At 42.5% G+C, this 13,399-nt stretch overlaps 2 protein-coding genes across 2 annotated transcripts; both read left to right on the top strand.

The window, feature by feature from the left end:
- The first annotated feature begins 275 nt into the window (after nt 1-275).
- On the top strand, nt 276-953 carry LOC145139281 (uncharacterized). Its single transcript, XM_079073162.1, has one exon. The coding sequence runs from the start codon at nt 276-278 to the stop codon at nt 951-953; it is 678 nt and encodes a 225-aa protein (XP_078929288.1).
- A 7,359-nt stretch (nt 954-8,312) lies between these two features.
- On the top strand, nt 8,313-11,191 carry LOC145139280 (uncharacterized). The gene is made up of 5 exons (XM_079073161.1): nt 8,313-8,883; nt 8,980-9,600; nt 9,718-9,956; nt 10,266-11,054; nt 11,135-11,191. Exons 1-5 carry the CDS (start codon nt 8,313-8,315, stop codon nt 11,189-11,191), a joined length of 2,277 nt encoding a protein of 758 aa, XP_078929287.1.
- Nucleotides 11,192-13,399: the final 2,208 nt, after the last annotated feature.

The raw sequence follows: 13,399 nt of genomic DNA, 5'->3' as shown, positions 1-13,399 counted from the left end.
TTTCACAAAAATATCAAATGCCACAAAATCCAATCCTTGTTTGTGAAATTTTCGACGTATGGGGGATTGATTTTATGGGCCCATTTCCCGTCTCGTTTGGCAACGTTTACATCTTGCTCGCGGTTGACTATGTTTCTAAGTGGGTTGAAGCCAAAGCCACAAGATCGGATGATGCCAAAACAGTTATCTAATTTTTAAAATCTAATGTCTTCGTGAGGTTTGGTGTGCCTAGGGCTTTGATTAGTGATCGAGGGACGCATTTTTGCAAGAAGATGATGGAGGCCTTGCTGAAAAAGTACAACGTGACCCATCGTGTCTCTACCGCCTACCACCCTCAAACAAACGGTCAAGCGGAAGTCTCAAATCGTGAGGTGAAGAGTATTTTAGAGAAAACAGTGAATCCGACAAGGAAAGATTGGAGTTTAAGGCTTGATGATGCCTTATGGGCCTATCGGACCGCTTACAAGACCCCGATAGGAATGTCACCCTTTAGGTTGGTTTTCGGAAAGTCATGTCCTCTACCCGTCGAATTAGAGCACCGTGCATTTTGGGCGGTCAAGCAATGTAATTACAATATTGATGAGGCGGGGAGACATAGGAAGCTTCAACTCCAAGAGCTGGAAGAATTGAGAAACGACTCCTATGAAAACACAAGGATTTATAAGGAGAAGACGAAGCTCTTCCACGACAAGTCCATCACCCGGAAGCATTTTGAACCGAGGCATAGGGTCTTACTATACCATTCACGATTGAAGTTATTTCCAGGCAAGCTAAGGTCAAGATGGATTGGACCTTTTGTTGTGATAAAGACCTTTGACCATGGGGCGGTAGAAATTCAGAGCGAAAAGACGGGACAAATTTTCAAAGTCAATGGGCACCGGTTGAAGCCATTCTATGAAGGTTTTAGTGCTAATGCTCTTGAAATCATCCATTTGGATGTCCCGATGTGTTGAAGCAAGCCAGGAAGACGTCTCGCCAAAGACGTTAAAGAAGGGCATTTTTGGAAAGCAATGTGCTTTCACCTTTTTTTTAAATTCAAATAATTCGTTTTACAAAGCGTTTTCGCGATTTTGAAAAATAAATTTTTGAACGGTTTCACCCTTCACTCCCCGTTTTGTTCCCATTTTTGTAGAGAATTTTGAAACCGGGCCTTACGGGGATCATTTTTTGAGCTAAAAATCAAGTTTGGTGGAAGTTCTAAAATTTTGAAGTGCAGGAAAGGCCCGCGGCCCGCTTGAGAAATAGGAAGAAACGCCCGCGGCTCGCGTAGCTCAATGGTCCAACTGCAGTTCAGCACGCGCGGCCCGTGTCCAACCCGCGTGAGGGATCAGAAAGCATCAGCACTTTTCGAGCAAGTAGACGCGGCCAGCACACGGACCGCGCCCTACCTGCGTGTTGGTCGATTGACAGATTCTTTTGAGCTGTTGACTGCTTTGACTTTTGTTGACCAAGGGGTTTAATGAGTTGACCAACATTGACTGGGTTTGACCTTTCTTGACCGTGGATTAAACATCTCCAGCACTCATCTTCTTCATTCTAACCTAACAAATTCCACTATTTTCTCTCTAGAAGCTCAAGAACACCATAACCCACTTCTCACAAAAATCCATTTTCCCGAAGTTCTACCGGTCGGAATTTCACGAGACCACCGCCATTCTTCACCGTTTTTCATCCTCTACAAACCCCACCCAAAATCCGGCCCGATCTGTGGCCGGAATTCCGGGCGCCACCACCACCTTCTTTCGCATTTTCCGGCCAACTCCGGCCATCATTGGAGATTCCAAGCACGGGGTTTTGTTTCTCTCATCAAGGGCTTTCTAACCATACCCATCTTTTCCCAAAACCTCACGAAAAATTTCCGACCAATTCGGGGTGCCGCCACTCTAGTCGCCGGAAAGTCATCTTGAAGCTCGTTTGTGGGGTTGTTTTAGCGATTAAAGCGTTAAATACGAAGCAAAATCATAAGCTTGGGGTGTATATTGGAGAATCTCTTCGGTGGCTCTAATTCCGCTTCCACCATTTGTTCCGGGTCTAAGAAAATTGGGTACTTTCATTCATTTATCTTGATTATTTGCATCCCAATTTCCCATTTGTTGTTGGAATTGTTTGCCTTTGGTGTGGCTTGAAAGTTATTATTGATAAATTTTTGTCTGGAGTAAATGTCTAAACGTGCAAAAACGGGGACGGGAGCTACTTCCTCTAAAGGGGGGTCGAAAGGAAAATCCGAGGATCCCCCGTTTCGTTTGTTGAATCGCGAGGACCGCAAAACATATGATTTTCTCGTTTCCAACAAAAGTCAAGTCAAGTCAACAAAATTCCTCCATAGGGAATCTTTTTTGCTAGTCTTGGGGTACTCGATGGAGTCCAAGCGTTATTTAACAATATCGGGTGGGGCCAATTCCTCTATAACCGCGCCGCCACCTATGTTGAACCAACCTTGGAATTTTTCACCGCATTCAATCCCGAAGAGGAAGGCGAAACCGTCACCTTCCAAACGCTCGGCGAGAAATGATCCCTACCATATCGGGTGGTGAACGCCCTGATGGGCACTCCAGTGGACAATCTATATCACCAACAAGACCCATGGCCCGAAAACTTCAATGAGCATCACTTTTGGCAGCAAATTACCAACGAGCCACAATATTCATCGTCTTCGTCAAAGGCCTCCTCCATAATTCACCCATGTTTGCACCTAGCGCATCGTGTACTCACATGCACCATTTTTGCCCGCTCCGAAGTGGGACAAATTTCAAAGGCGGAATTATTTTTTCTTTGGTGCATGACTCGTGAGAACGGTCGCGGCCGGATTTTGCCTCCTTTTTCTTCACCAAATGTTACAACCTCACAACTATGGACAAAGGAGACATTTTCATTGGGGGATTGATCACCCTCATTGCATCTCGGCCACCGCTTCAACCTCATCTCTCCACTCTTCCATTCGAGAAGCCTTCCAGCCCCTCTAGCCTTGACGGCCACGCACTTCGCCGAATGCAACTCGTCCGGGATTTGGTCGTTGGTCCCATGTGGATTCTTGACAACCAACCATACCTCATTCTTCCCCACGAGTATATAGGGAGTTTCGAGCCAACCGACCCTGATCAATGGATCATTCCATCCGACTACCCTCCTCCTATAGATGATGAAGATGACCAGTTTTAGCCTCCACAACATTTTTCCGAGCCTCAATATCAGCCACAACAACATGGGAGACACGAAGTCCCACCATATTTCCCCCCTACGTTCTTTGACCAATTCGCCACAATGTTCTCCACGGTGCAGCGCATCGACACCCAGACGCAGGAGAACACCAGAGCCATCCGAGATGTGGCTACCCTTGTCGATCGGCTAGAGCAGTCATTCCCACCTACTTCCCGCCAGGTCCAGGATATGTGGGACTACCACTATCACCACGGGCATTTCCCGCCGCCCGACCCTCCGATTTAGGTCATTTCCGCCCTTTCCTTAAGCATTGAGGACAATGCTTGTTCTTAAGCTTGGGGTGGGGCATTTCCCTTTTCTTTTACTTTTTCATGTATTTTTTAACTAGGTTGCATAACATTTTAGTTTTAAGCTAATTTTCATTCATTTTTTTGTATTTATATAAAATTCCAAAAAGATTTTATTTTCTTCTTTTTGACCTATTATATTTTTGCATAACATTTAGCTTACGGCATTAGCATTCATGCACTTTTGTTGTCTGTTTATTCTCACCCCCTTGGATGCCATGAAACAGGTTCATAGTTATTGTATCATTATTGGTCCAGGATCTTGTTGCTATCTCACCCATCGAACCGGGACCACTAGCTGCAGTTTGGGATTTCATACTTGGGATCAGATGCTGGTAGCTTAAAGGGGTAAGTGATCATGGCCAGGTAGTTTTCATGAAGAATTATGCATACAATACTAACAACTGTAGGATATACTATAGAAATGGATGTTCTTAGCCTTGCGGTCACTACCGCTGAGAGGATCACACTTGATCATGTTTGAACTGTTAGGATGAAGCATTGGTGCTTGTCCCCGAGTAGAATCCATATCCGGTCTCTTTACATCACCATATCTTTTTGCAATTTTCTTAGGATTTTAGAGAGTCTTTTAGTCCGCATGTGGACATTTTCATTACTTTTGAAAAATTGCAAGTTTGAAAAGGAGCTTACATTACATTTTTATGCTCCACACATGGTCATTTTCACACTTAGACCATTCAGATTATATTACTACCCTTTCGGTTCCACTTACACACTTTTGGGAACCAAATTTTTAGTCAAAAGGTTTTCTTGTTAAAAATTTCGATTGTTAGTTCATTACCTTCAAGTATGTGTGTTAAACACTAAAAAAAACATGCGGATTTCCAGCTGCAACTATCTTAAATAGGTGACCGGTTCAATTATTGAACAAAATTTCCAACATTTTGGTCACCCGGCGTTTGATATTCTATTATTTAGGTTTGTATTATTATATACAGATCGAGTTGTTTCTTTTCGTAAATTGGTGATGTTAGAGAGACTGTTGAGTCGGATACTACGGGAGGTTTGGGCCAACACTAAGTGAACCGATTCGTACAACGGTGCCCGAGCGATTAAACCCAATTACACATGAGAGAAACCGGCAGACGTGAGATCAGAGTGTACACTTAAAGAAGAGCTCCACACGAGCCCATCCAACTGCTTTCTCCCTACTACAGATGTTCTTCATTGTATGCATGTTCCATTGAGGCTGCGACTGTCCATTCCTCCTTACTCACCTAGAGGAATTGTCCTAGCTGTGGTTTATGGTCCCTTTGTCATCGGATGAAAAATTTGTGAGGTAATAGCAAGATCAATTCTGACCATGTTGACTAACGGTGATCAGGTTCCGCGGTTCTATCCATTCTTTTTATTTTCCTTAGGATAGTTCATCCTGAGTTCATTTTAGTCTTTCTTACTTGAGGACAAGTAAGGTTTAAGCTTGGGGTGATTTGTTAGCTTCATTTTATTTACTTATTTTTATAGTTTTTTTAGCACATTTCATTCGCATTTTAGTTGATTTCCATGCATATTTTCCTTTTTGTTATTTTTATGACCATTTTGGGTACTTTCTAGTTTCTTGAGCATTATTGCAGATTTTTTGGAGACTAGCGGAGCGGGATTTTTGGGAGGCGATTCGACTTGAAGGGTAATGGGGATTTCATGCTTGATGGCTATGGAGGTGATTCATGGAGTGGACTTGTCAATTGCTTGAAGGCTTGGAAGTGTTGAACTTTAAATTTAAAAGGCATGGGAGAATTCTTGAGTGTGCAAGATCGATGATTGGGGAGTTTGCGGAAGCTTTGAGTGATGTGGAGAGGCAAATTGGGCTCAAATTGAAGAAATATTGAAGAGAAATGGGCTAGAAGTTAATTAGACTCGAACTGGGCCAATGGAATAGCTGTGGGGGCCCAAATCTTGAAAGAGCCCAAAAACTCCGTCATAGTCACGCGGCCCGCGTAAGATTCACCGCGGCCCGTGTGGATTCCTGACAAGGGCAAATTCGGGATTTTGTCTAGAGCTCTATATTGGGAAGGTTGGTGTGCCTCTTCAGCCTAATCTTTTACACCCGATTCGGAGGCATTCTCTCTGGAGTTTGGGAGCAATTTGAAGGCCAAAAACCTTGAGGAACTTCATCTTTTCTTCTCTTGATTCTTGTCAAATGTTTGGTACAATCTTAACTAACTTTGTTTTCTTGAGTTTAGCCATGCTTGGCTAAACAAATCTTGGTTGACTTTTGTTGAATCCTTTGAACTTTTGTTGAATATTGAAGAATCCATGAATTTGTGTTTGAATCTTTATGAAAATGTTTTGTGTTTTAACATCTTATCATTGCTTGTATGTTTTTATTCATGAGTTTAAATGTGTTTGTGGTGATTAGTTGGCTAATTTCTTGATTAAGTAAAGGATCTTCAAATTAGCAAGCAACAAGTGATTCTTGTGTTAGTTTTACTTCACACAATTATAAAAACATTTTCTCCAACATGGTAGTGGAAGCTTTTGACTCCTCTTGGATTTGGTGACTTTTTGGGTCTTAATGCTAGTTGACTTTCACTAATTACAAGCTTAATGGAATTAGTGACTTTGACTAAGGAAATTGTTATGAGCTTCTCTAACCATTTCAACAACTAAGAAAAGTCTAGGTAATCTCAAGCTCATTGGATTACTATAGCCAAATTAAGGATTTAAATCAAGTATTGCACCATTGGATTCTAATGATATGTTCATCAAAAGTCAAAGTGAGGAACCTTAAGTCAACCATCCTTCTCTTATTGATTTATATCAAACTCTTATTTTTGTTGAAATTGTTTATTTAAATCTTAGTTTAATTCTAGTTTATTCCAAGTATTTCAAAAGACCAAACCCCCCATTTTTAATTTATTGTCATTTTACAAGTATTTTTACAAAGAGATTTTTCATAGAGTTATAAATTGAACCAATCTACGTGGATTCGACCCTTTTACCACTATACACTTTGGTGTGTAATATTTAGGGTTATTATTTTTGTTGGCCTCGACAACCACCAAATTTTGGTGCCGTTGACGGGGATTGGTTTATTTTTAATCAATTTGTTTCTCTATGCCCAGATCTCAGCATACAGGTGACTTGATTTACAACCCAGAAATTGAAAAAGAAGCAAGGCGTTTGGCGAAGGAAAAGCGAATTGAACGTGGTCACACTTCTAATCCTCACGGGGATCCGGAGGTTGAACCCGCTTCATCAAGTGATACGGAACCCGATTCTAGTCCCGACCCTCGCCAAGAAATTCCCGAAACACCACCTCTACAACAAAATCCACCCATTATTGAACCAATTGCAATGGAGGACGGAGGAGAAGTTCCCGAAAGAACTTTGAGGCAAATGATGGAAACCGATGTTACACAAACTCCAACCGGCATCAATTACCTGGTTTTGGAAGGAGGTTCGGAATTGAAGTCAAGTTTAATCAATCACCTCCCGACTTTTCATGGATTGGAGAACGAAGACCCGCATAAGCTCTTGAAGATGTTCCACATTATTTGCACTAGTATGAAGCCACAAGGGTCAACCGATGACCAAATCAATCTAAGGGCATTCCCCTTTTCATTGGCCGATAGAACAAAAGATTGGTTATTCTATCTTCCCCCGGGGTCAATCAACTCATGGACCGACATGGCAAGAGCTTTTCTTGATAAGTTCTATCCCGCTTCAAGAGTCTCAAGTCTTAGAAATGAGATTTGTGGAATCCGCCAAGGTCAAAATGATACTTTTCATGATTATTGGGAGAGGTTCAACAACTTGTGCTATAGTTGCCCACAACACCAAATTCCGGAACAACTCCTCATTCAACACTTCTATGAGGGATTGTTGCCAATGGAGAGAAGACTAGTTGATGCCTCAAGTGGTGGTGATGTCTTTAGTAAAACTCCACAACAAACAAGACAACTTTTCAACACCATAGCCGCGAATTGTCAACATTTTGGCCCGCGCCAAGACATGAAAAGAGATACACAACACAAAGTCAACGAAGTGGGAACATCAAATCTTGAGTCTCAAATCAAAGATCTAACCTCCGTTGTCCAAAAGCTAACCATGGGACAAACTCCACAAGTGATGGTTTGTGGGATATGTGCAACAATGGGACATCCTACAGATATGTGTCCCATTCTTCAAGAAGATGCGGAACATGTAAATGCCACAGGAGAGTTTCAAAATTACCACAACAAGCCATCCGGTTACCAAAATGCTTACAATTAAAGTTGGAAGCCAAATCCCAACATGAACTACAACCCAAGACCATTGCCTCAAAATGCATTGGTTAGACCTTCCTATCCACCACCACAACCTCACTATCAACATCCACAACCACACTATCAATCCAAACCACACCCTCCACATCACCAACAACCTCATCAATCCCAACCAAGTAGTTCCGGAATGTCTCTTGAAGACATTGTCAAATCCTTAGCCACTAGTACCCAACAATTCCAAAAAGAGACAAGAACTAGTATCTTCAACCTTGAAGCACAAATGGGAGATATAGTTACATCCATAAGCAAGTTGGAGTCCCGTGGGAAATTGCCTTCTCAAACCGAAAAGAACCCAAATGTCAATGTGGTGACCTTGAGAAGTGGCAAACAAGCCGGAGAGAGTAGTTCAAAGAAGAAGCCAGGAGATGAAGAGGAAGAAATAGAAGTTATTCCCGTTGAAGAACCTATAGTCAAGAACGATGCACAAGCCGGAGTTCCAAAGAAGACTACCCCTCTAGTAACACCCATAGCCACTCAACCGCCATTCCCCTCCTGACTTGCGACTTCGAAAAAGAACATGGAAGAGAAAGAGATTTTGGACACCTTTCGAAAGGTGGAAGTAAACATCCCTCTACTTGATGCAATCAAGCAAATCCCGAGATATGCAAAGTTTTTGAAAGAACTTTGTACCAACAAGAGGAAGTTGAAGGGAAATGAGAAAATTTTGATGAATGAAAAAGCATCCGCGGTTTTACAAAGGAAACTTCCACCCAAATGCAAAGATCCCAGAATGTTCACGGTTCCTTGCAAGATTGGAGATGTCACTTTTAGTAGTGCTATGCTTGATCTTGGTGCCTCTATCAATGTCATGCCCTATTCGGTGTATGAATCATTGAATGTCGGACCCTTAAGTGAAACCGGTGTCATAATCTCTCTTGCGGATAAATCAAGTGTCTTTCCTAGAGGTGTTTTGGAAGATGTCCTAGTGCAAGTGAACCAATTGGTCTTCCCGACAGATTTCTATGTGATTGATCTAGATGAGCAAGTGTCCTCCAAATCGGCTCTAATCTTGCTTGGGAGACCGTTTTTGAAGACGGCTAGGGCGAAGATCGATGTGTATGCGGGAAGTTTGACAATGGAGTTTGATGGTGAAACAATAAGTTTTAATATTTATGATGCCATGAGATATCCTAGTGATGTTTCGTCTTTGTACTTTGTTGATGTTGTTGAGCCAATTACTCAAGAATTGTTTGAGTTATCTAACGGTGATATGTTGGAGATGATCTTAAGCAAAGGATTCGATTGTCGGAAGCTAGCTGAGCAATTAAAGCTTTATTCTTTGGATCCGGAAGTTGAGAAGTTGGTAAATAAGATGGAGATGAAGAAATCCACAAGATTAGATGTCAAACAAATTGAATTGCCCCCAACTCACACAAAAATGCCTCCATCCCTTGTTCAACCACCCGAATTGGAATTGAAGGTCCTACCTCAACACTTGAAGTATGCCTACTTGGGAAAGAATGAAACCCTCCCGGTTATCATTTCAACTCACTTAACCGAATTTGAAGAAGAGCAACTCCTCAAGGTGTTGAAGGAGCATAAAGAAGCCATGGGTTGGACGATTGCAGATATCAAAGGGTTGAGTCCCTCCACTTGTATGCACAAGATCTTAATGGAGGATGAATGCAAACCAAGTAGAGACGCGCAAAGACGGTTGAATCCGCCTATGATGGAAGTGGTCAAGAAAGAGATTTTGAAGCTCCTAGATGCGGGAATGATTTATCTAATTTCGGATAGAAAATGGGTGAGCCCGGTCCAAGTTGTGCCTAAAAATACGGGAATCACGGTGGTCGAGAACAACAAAGGTATGATGGTCCCCACCCGTGTACAAAACGGGTGGAGAGTATGTATTGACTACCGCAAACTCAATGCAAGCACACGAAAAGATCATTTTCCATTGCCTTTCATTGACCAAATGTTAGAAAGGTTGGCCGGAAAATCTCACTATTGTTGTCTTGACGGGTATTCCGGTTTTCACCAAATCCCGGTGGCGCCGGAAGACCAAGAAAAGACAACTTTTACATGTCCATTTGGCACTTTCGCATACCGTAGAATGCCATTTGGATTGTGTAACGCCACGGCCACTTTCCAACATTACATGTTTAGTATCTTTTCTGAATATGTCGAAAACATAATTGAGGTTTTTTCGGATGATTTTACGGTATACGGGAACTCCTTTCAAGAGTGTTTGACCAATCTCACCAAAATTTTGAAAAGATGCATTGAAATAAATTTGGTTTTAAACTTTGAGAAATGTCATTTCATGGTGAGTTAAGGTCTCATTTTGGGTCACATCGTGTCTGAAAAAGGAATTAAGGTAGATAAGGCCAAGATCGATGTTATTCAAAGCTTACCTTACCCGACTTGTGTTCGGGAAGTTCGTTCTTTTTTGGGCCATGTAGGTTTCTACCGACGATTCATCAAGGATTTTTCAAAGATAACAAGTCCAATGTGCCAACTCTTGCAAAAGGAGGCCGATTTCGAGTTCAATGAGGCGTGCAAAGAAGCTTTCGACAAGCTCAAGGAATTGCTTACATCCGCCCCCATCATACAAGCACCAAATTGGGATCTCCCTTTCGAGATCATGTGTGATGCAAGCAATTATAAAATCGGCGCCGTTTTGGGTCAAAAGAATGGAAGAGCCTCCCATGTGATTTATTATGCATCAAGGACACTAGACAATGCTCAAAGCAACCACTCTACCACGGAGAATGAGCTATTGGCCATAGTGTTTGCTTTGGAGAAGTTCCGACAATATCTACTTGGCACCAAAGTTATAGTGTATTCGGATCATGCGGCTCTCAAGTACTTGATGACAAAGAAAGATGGAAAGCTAAGACTCATCCGGTGGATCTTATTATTGCAAGAATTTGATTTGGAAATCCGGGACAAAAGTGGATGTGAGAACCTTGTTGCCGACCACTTAAGCCGGATCACTTCAAATGAAACTCCTCTCCCTTTGCGAGACGAGTTTCCGGATGAGCATCTCTTTTCCCTTATTCAATCTACTCCTTGGTATGCTGATATCGTTAACTTTTTGGTCACAAAAAGGTATCCCGACATATTCTCACGTGCTCAAAAAGACAAGCTTAAAAGTGATGCAAAATACTATGTGTGGGATGAGCCTTATTTGTGGAAACATTGTCCCGATCAAATCATTAGGCGATGTGTACCCCAACAAGAGCATCAATCCATTTTACATTTTTGTCATGAATTTGCTTGTGGGGGATACTTCGGACCTAGCCGAACTTTGAGAAAGGTTCTTGAATGTGGATTATTTTGGCCAACCATGTCACGCGATTGTTATATGTTTTGTAAAAGATGTGAACGGTGCCAAAGGACGGGAAACATTTCACAAAAAAATCAAATGCCACAAAATCTAATCCTTGTTTGTGAAATTTTCGACGTATGGGGATTGATTTTATGGGCCCATTTCCCGTCTCGTTTGGCAACGTTTACATCTTGCTCGCGGTTGACTATGTTTCTAAGTGGGTTGAAGCCAAAGCCACAAGATCGGATGATGCCAAAATAGTTATCGACTTTTTGAAATCTAATGTCTTCGTGAGGTTTGGTGTGCCTAGGGCTTTGATTAGTGATCGAGGGACGCATTTTTGCAATAAGATGATGGAGGCCTTGCTGAAAAAGTACAACGTGACCCATCGTGTCTCTACCGCCTACCACCCTCAAACGAACGGTCAAGCGGAAGTCTCAAATCGTGAGGTGAAGAGTATTTTAGAGAAAAAAATGAATCCGACAAGGAAATATTGGAGTTTAAGGCTTGATGATGCGTTATGGGCCTATCGGACCGCTTACAAGACCCCGATAGGAATGTCACCCTTTAGGTTGGTTTTCGGAAAGTCATGTCATCTACCCGTTGAATTAGAGCACCGTGCATTTTGGACGGTCAAGCAATGTAATTACAATATTGATGAGGCGGGGAGACATAGGAAGCTTCAACTCCAAGAGCTGGAAGAATTGAGAAACGACTCCTATGAAAACACAAGGATTTATAAGGAGAAGACGAAGCTCTTCCACGACAAGTCCATCACCCGAAAGCATTTTGAACCGGGGCATAGGGTCTTACTATACCATTCACGATTGAAGTTATTTCCAGGCAAGCTAAGGTCAAGATGGATTGGACCTTTTGTTGTGATAAAGACCTTTGACCATGGGGCGGTAGAAATTCAGAGCGAAAAGACGGGACAAATTTTCAAAGTCAATGGGCACCGGTTGAAGCCATTCTATGAAGGTTTTAGTGCTAATGCTCTTGAAATCATCCATTTGGATGTCCCGATGTGTTGAAGCAAGCCAGGAAGACGTCTCGCCAAAGACGTTAAAGAAGGGAATTTTTGGAAAGCAATGTGCTTTCACCTTTTTTTTTAAATTCAAATAATTCGTTTTACAAAGCGTTTTCGGGATTTTGAAAAATAAAATTTTGAACGGTTTCACCCTTCACTCCCCGTTTTGTTCCCACTTTTGTCGAGAATTTTGAAACCGGGCCTTACGGGGATCATTTTTTGAGCTAAAAATCAAGTTTGGTGGAAGTTCTAAAATTTTGAAGTGTAGGAAAGGCCCGCGGCCCGCTTGAGAAATAGGAAGAAACGCCCGCGGCCCACGTAGCTCAAGGGTCCAACTGCAGTTCAGCACGCACGGCCCGTGTCCAACCCGCGTGAGGGATCAGAAAGCATCAGCACTTTTCAAGCAAGTAGACACGGTCAGCACGCGGCCCGCGCCCTACCTGCGTGTTGGTCGATTGACTGATTCTTTTGAGCTGTTGACTGCTTTGACTTTTGTTGACCAAGGGGTTTAATGAGTTGACCAACATTGACCGGGTTTGACCTTTCTTGACCATGGATTAAACATCTCCAGCACTCATCTTCTTCATTCTAACCTAACAAATTCCACCATTTTCTCTCTAGAAGCTCAAGAAAACCATAACCCACTTCTCACAAAAATCCATTTTCCCGGAGTTCTACTGGTCGGAATCTCGCGAGACCACCGCCATTCTTCACCGTTTTTCATCCTCTACAAACCCCACCCAAAATCCGGCCCGATCTGTGGCCGGAATTCCCGGCGCCACCACCACCCACCACCACCTTCTTTCATATTTTCCGGCCAACTCCGGCCACCATTGGAGATTCCGAGCACGGGGTTTTGTTTCTCTCATCAAGGGCTTTCTAACCATACCCATCTTTTCCCAAAACCTCATGAAACATTTCCGACCAATTCGGGGTGCCGCCACTCTAGTCGCCGGAAAGTCATCTTGAAGCTCGTTTGTGGGGTTGTTTTAGCGATTAAAGCATTAAATACGAAGCAAAATCATAAGCTTGGGGTGTATCTTGGAGAATCTCTTCGGTGGCTCTAATTCCGCTTCCACCATTCGTTCCGAATCTAAGAAAATTGGGTACTTTCATTCCTTTATCTTGATTATTTGCATCCCAATTTCCCATTTGTTGTTGGAATTGTGTGCCTTTGGTGTGGCTTGAAAGTTATTATTGATAAATTTTTGTCCGGAGTAAATGTCTAAATGTGCAAAAACGGGGACGGGAGCTACTTCCTCTAAAGGGGGTCGAAAGGAAAATCCAAGGATCCCCCGTTTCGTTT

Source organism: Lactuca virosa, chromosome 9 (assembly GCF_052849685.1).
Source record: "Lactuca virosa cultivar CGN04683 chromosome 9, Lactuca_virosa_CGN04683_v6, whole genome shotgun sequence".
Taxonomy (NCBI): Eukaryota; Viridiplantae; Streptophyta; class Magnoliopsida; order Asterales; family Asteraceae; genus Lactuca; species Lactuca virosa.
The sequence above is the reverse complement of the archived record's forward strand: the minus strand, read 5'-3'. Positions and strand labels throughout refer to the sequence as shown.

Coding starts and splice junctions, on each gene's coding strand:
- LOC145139280 (XM_079073161.1), top strand. CDS start 8,313: ATGGAAGAGAAAGAGATTTTGGACACCTTTCGAAAGGTGGAAGTAAAC. Junction 9,957..10,265: donor TTTTTTCGGATGATTTTACG/GTATACGGGAAC, acceptor CTCTTGCAAAAG/GAGGCCGATTTCGAGTTCAA. Junction 11,055..11,134: donor CTAGCCGAACTTTGAGAAAG/GTTCTTGAATGT, acceptor ACGGTGCCAAAG/GACGGGAAACATTTCACAAA.
- LOC145139281 (XM_079073162.1), top strand. CDS start 276: ATGGAGGCCTTGCTGAAAAAGTACAACGTGACCCATCGTGTCTCTACC.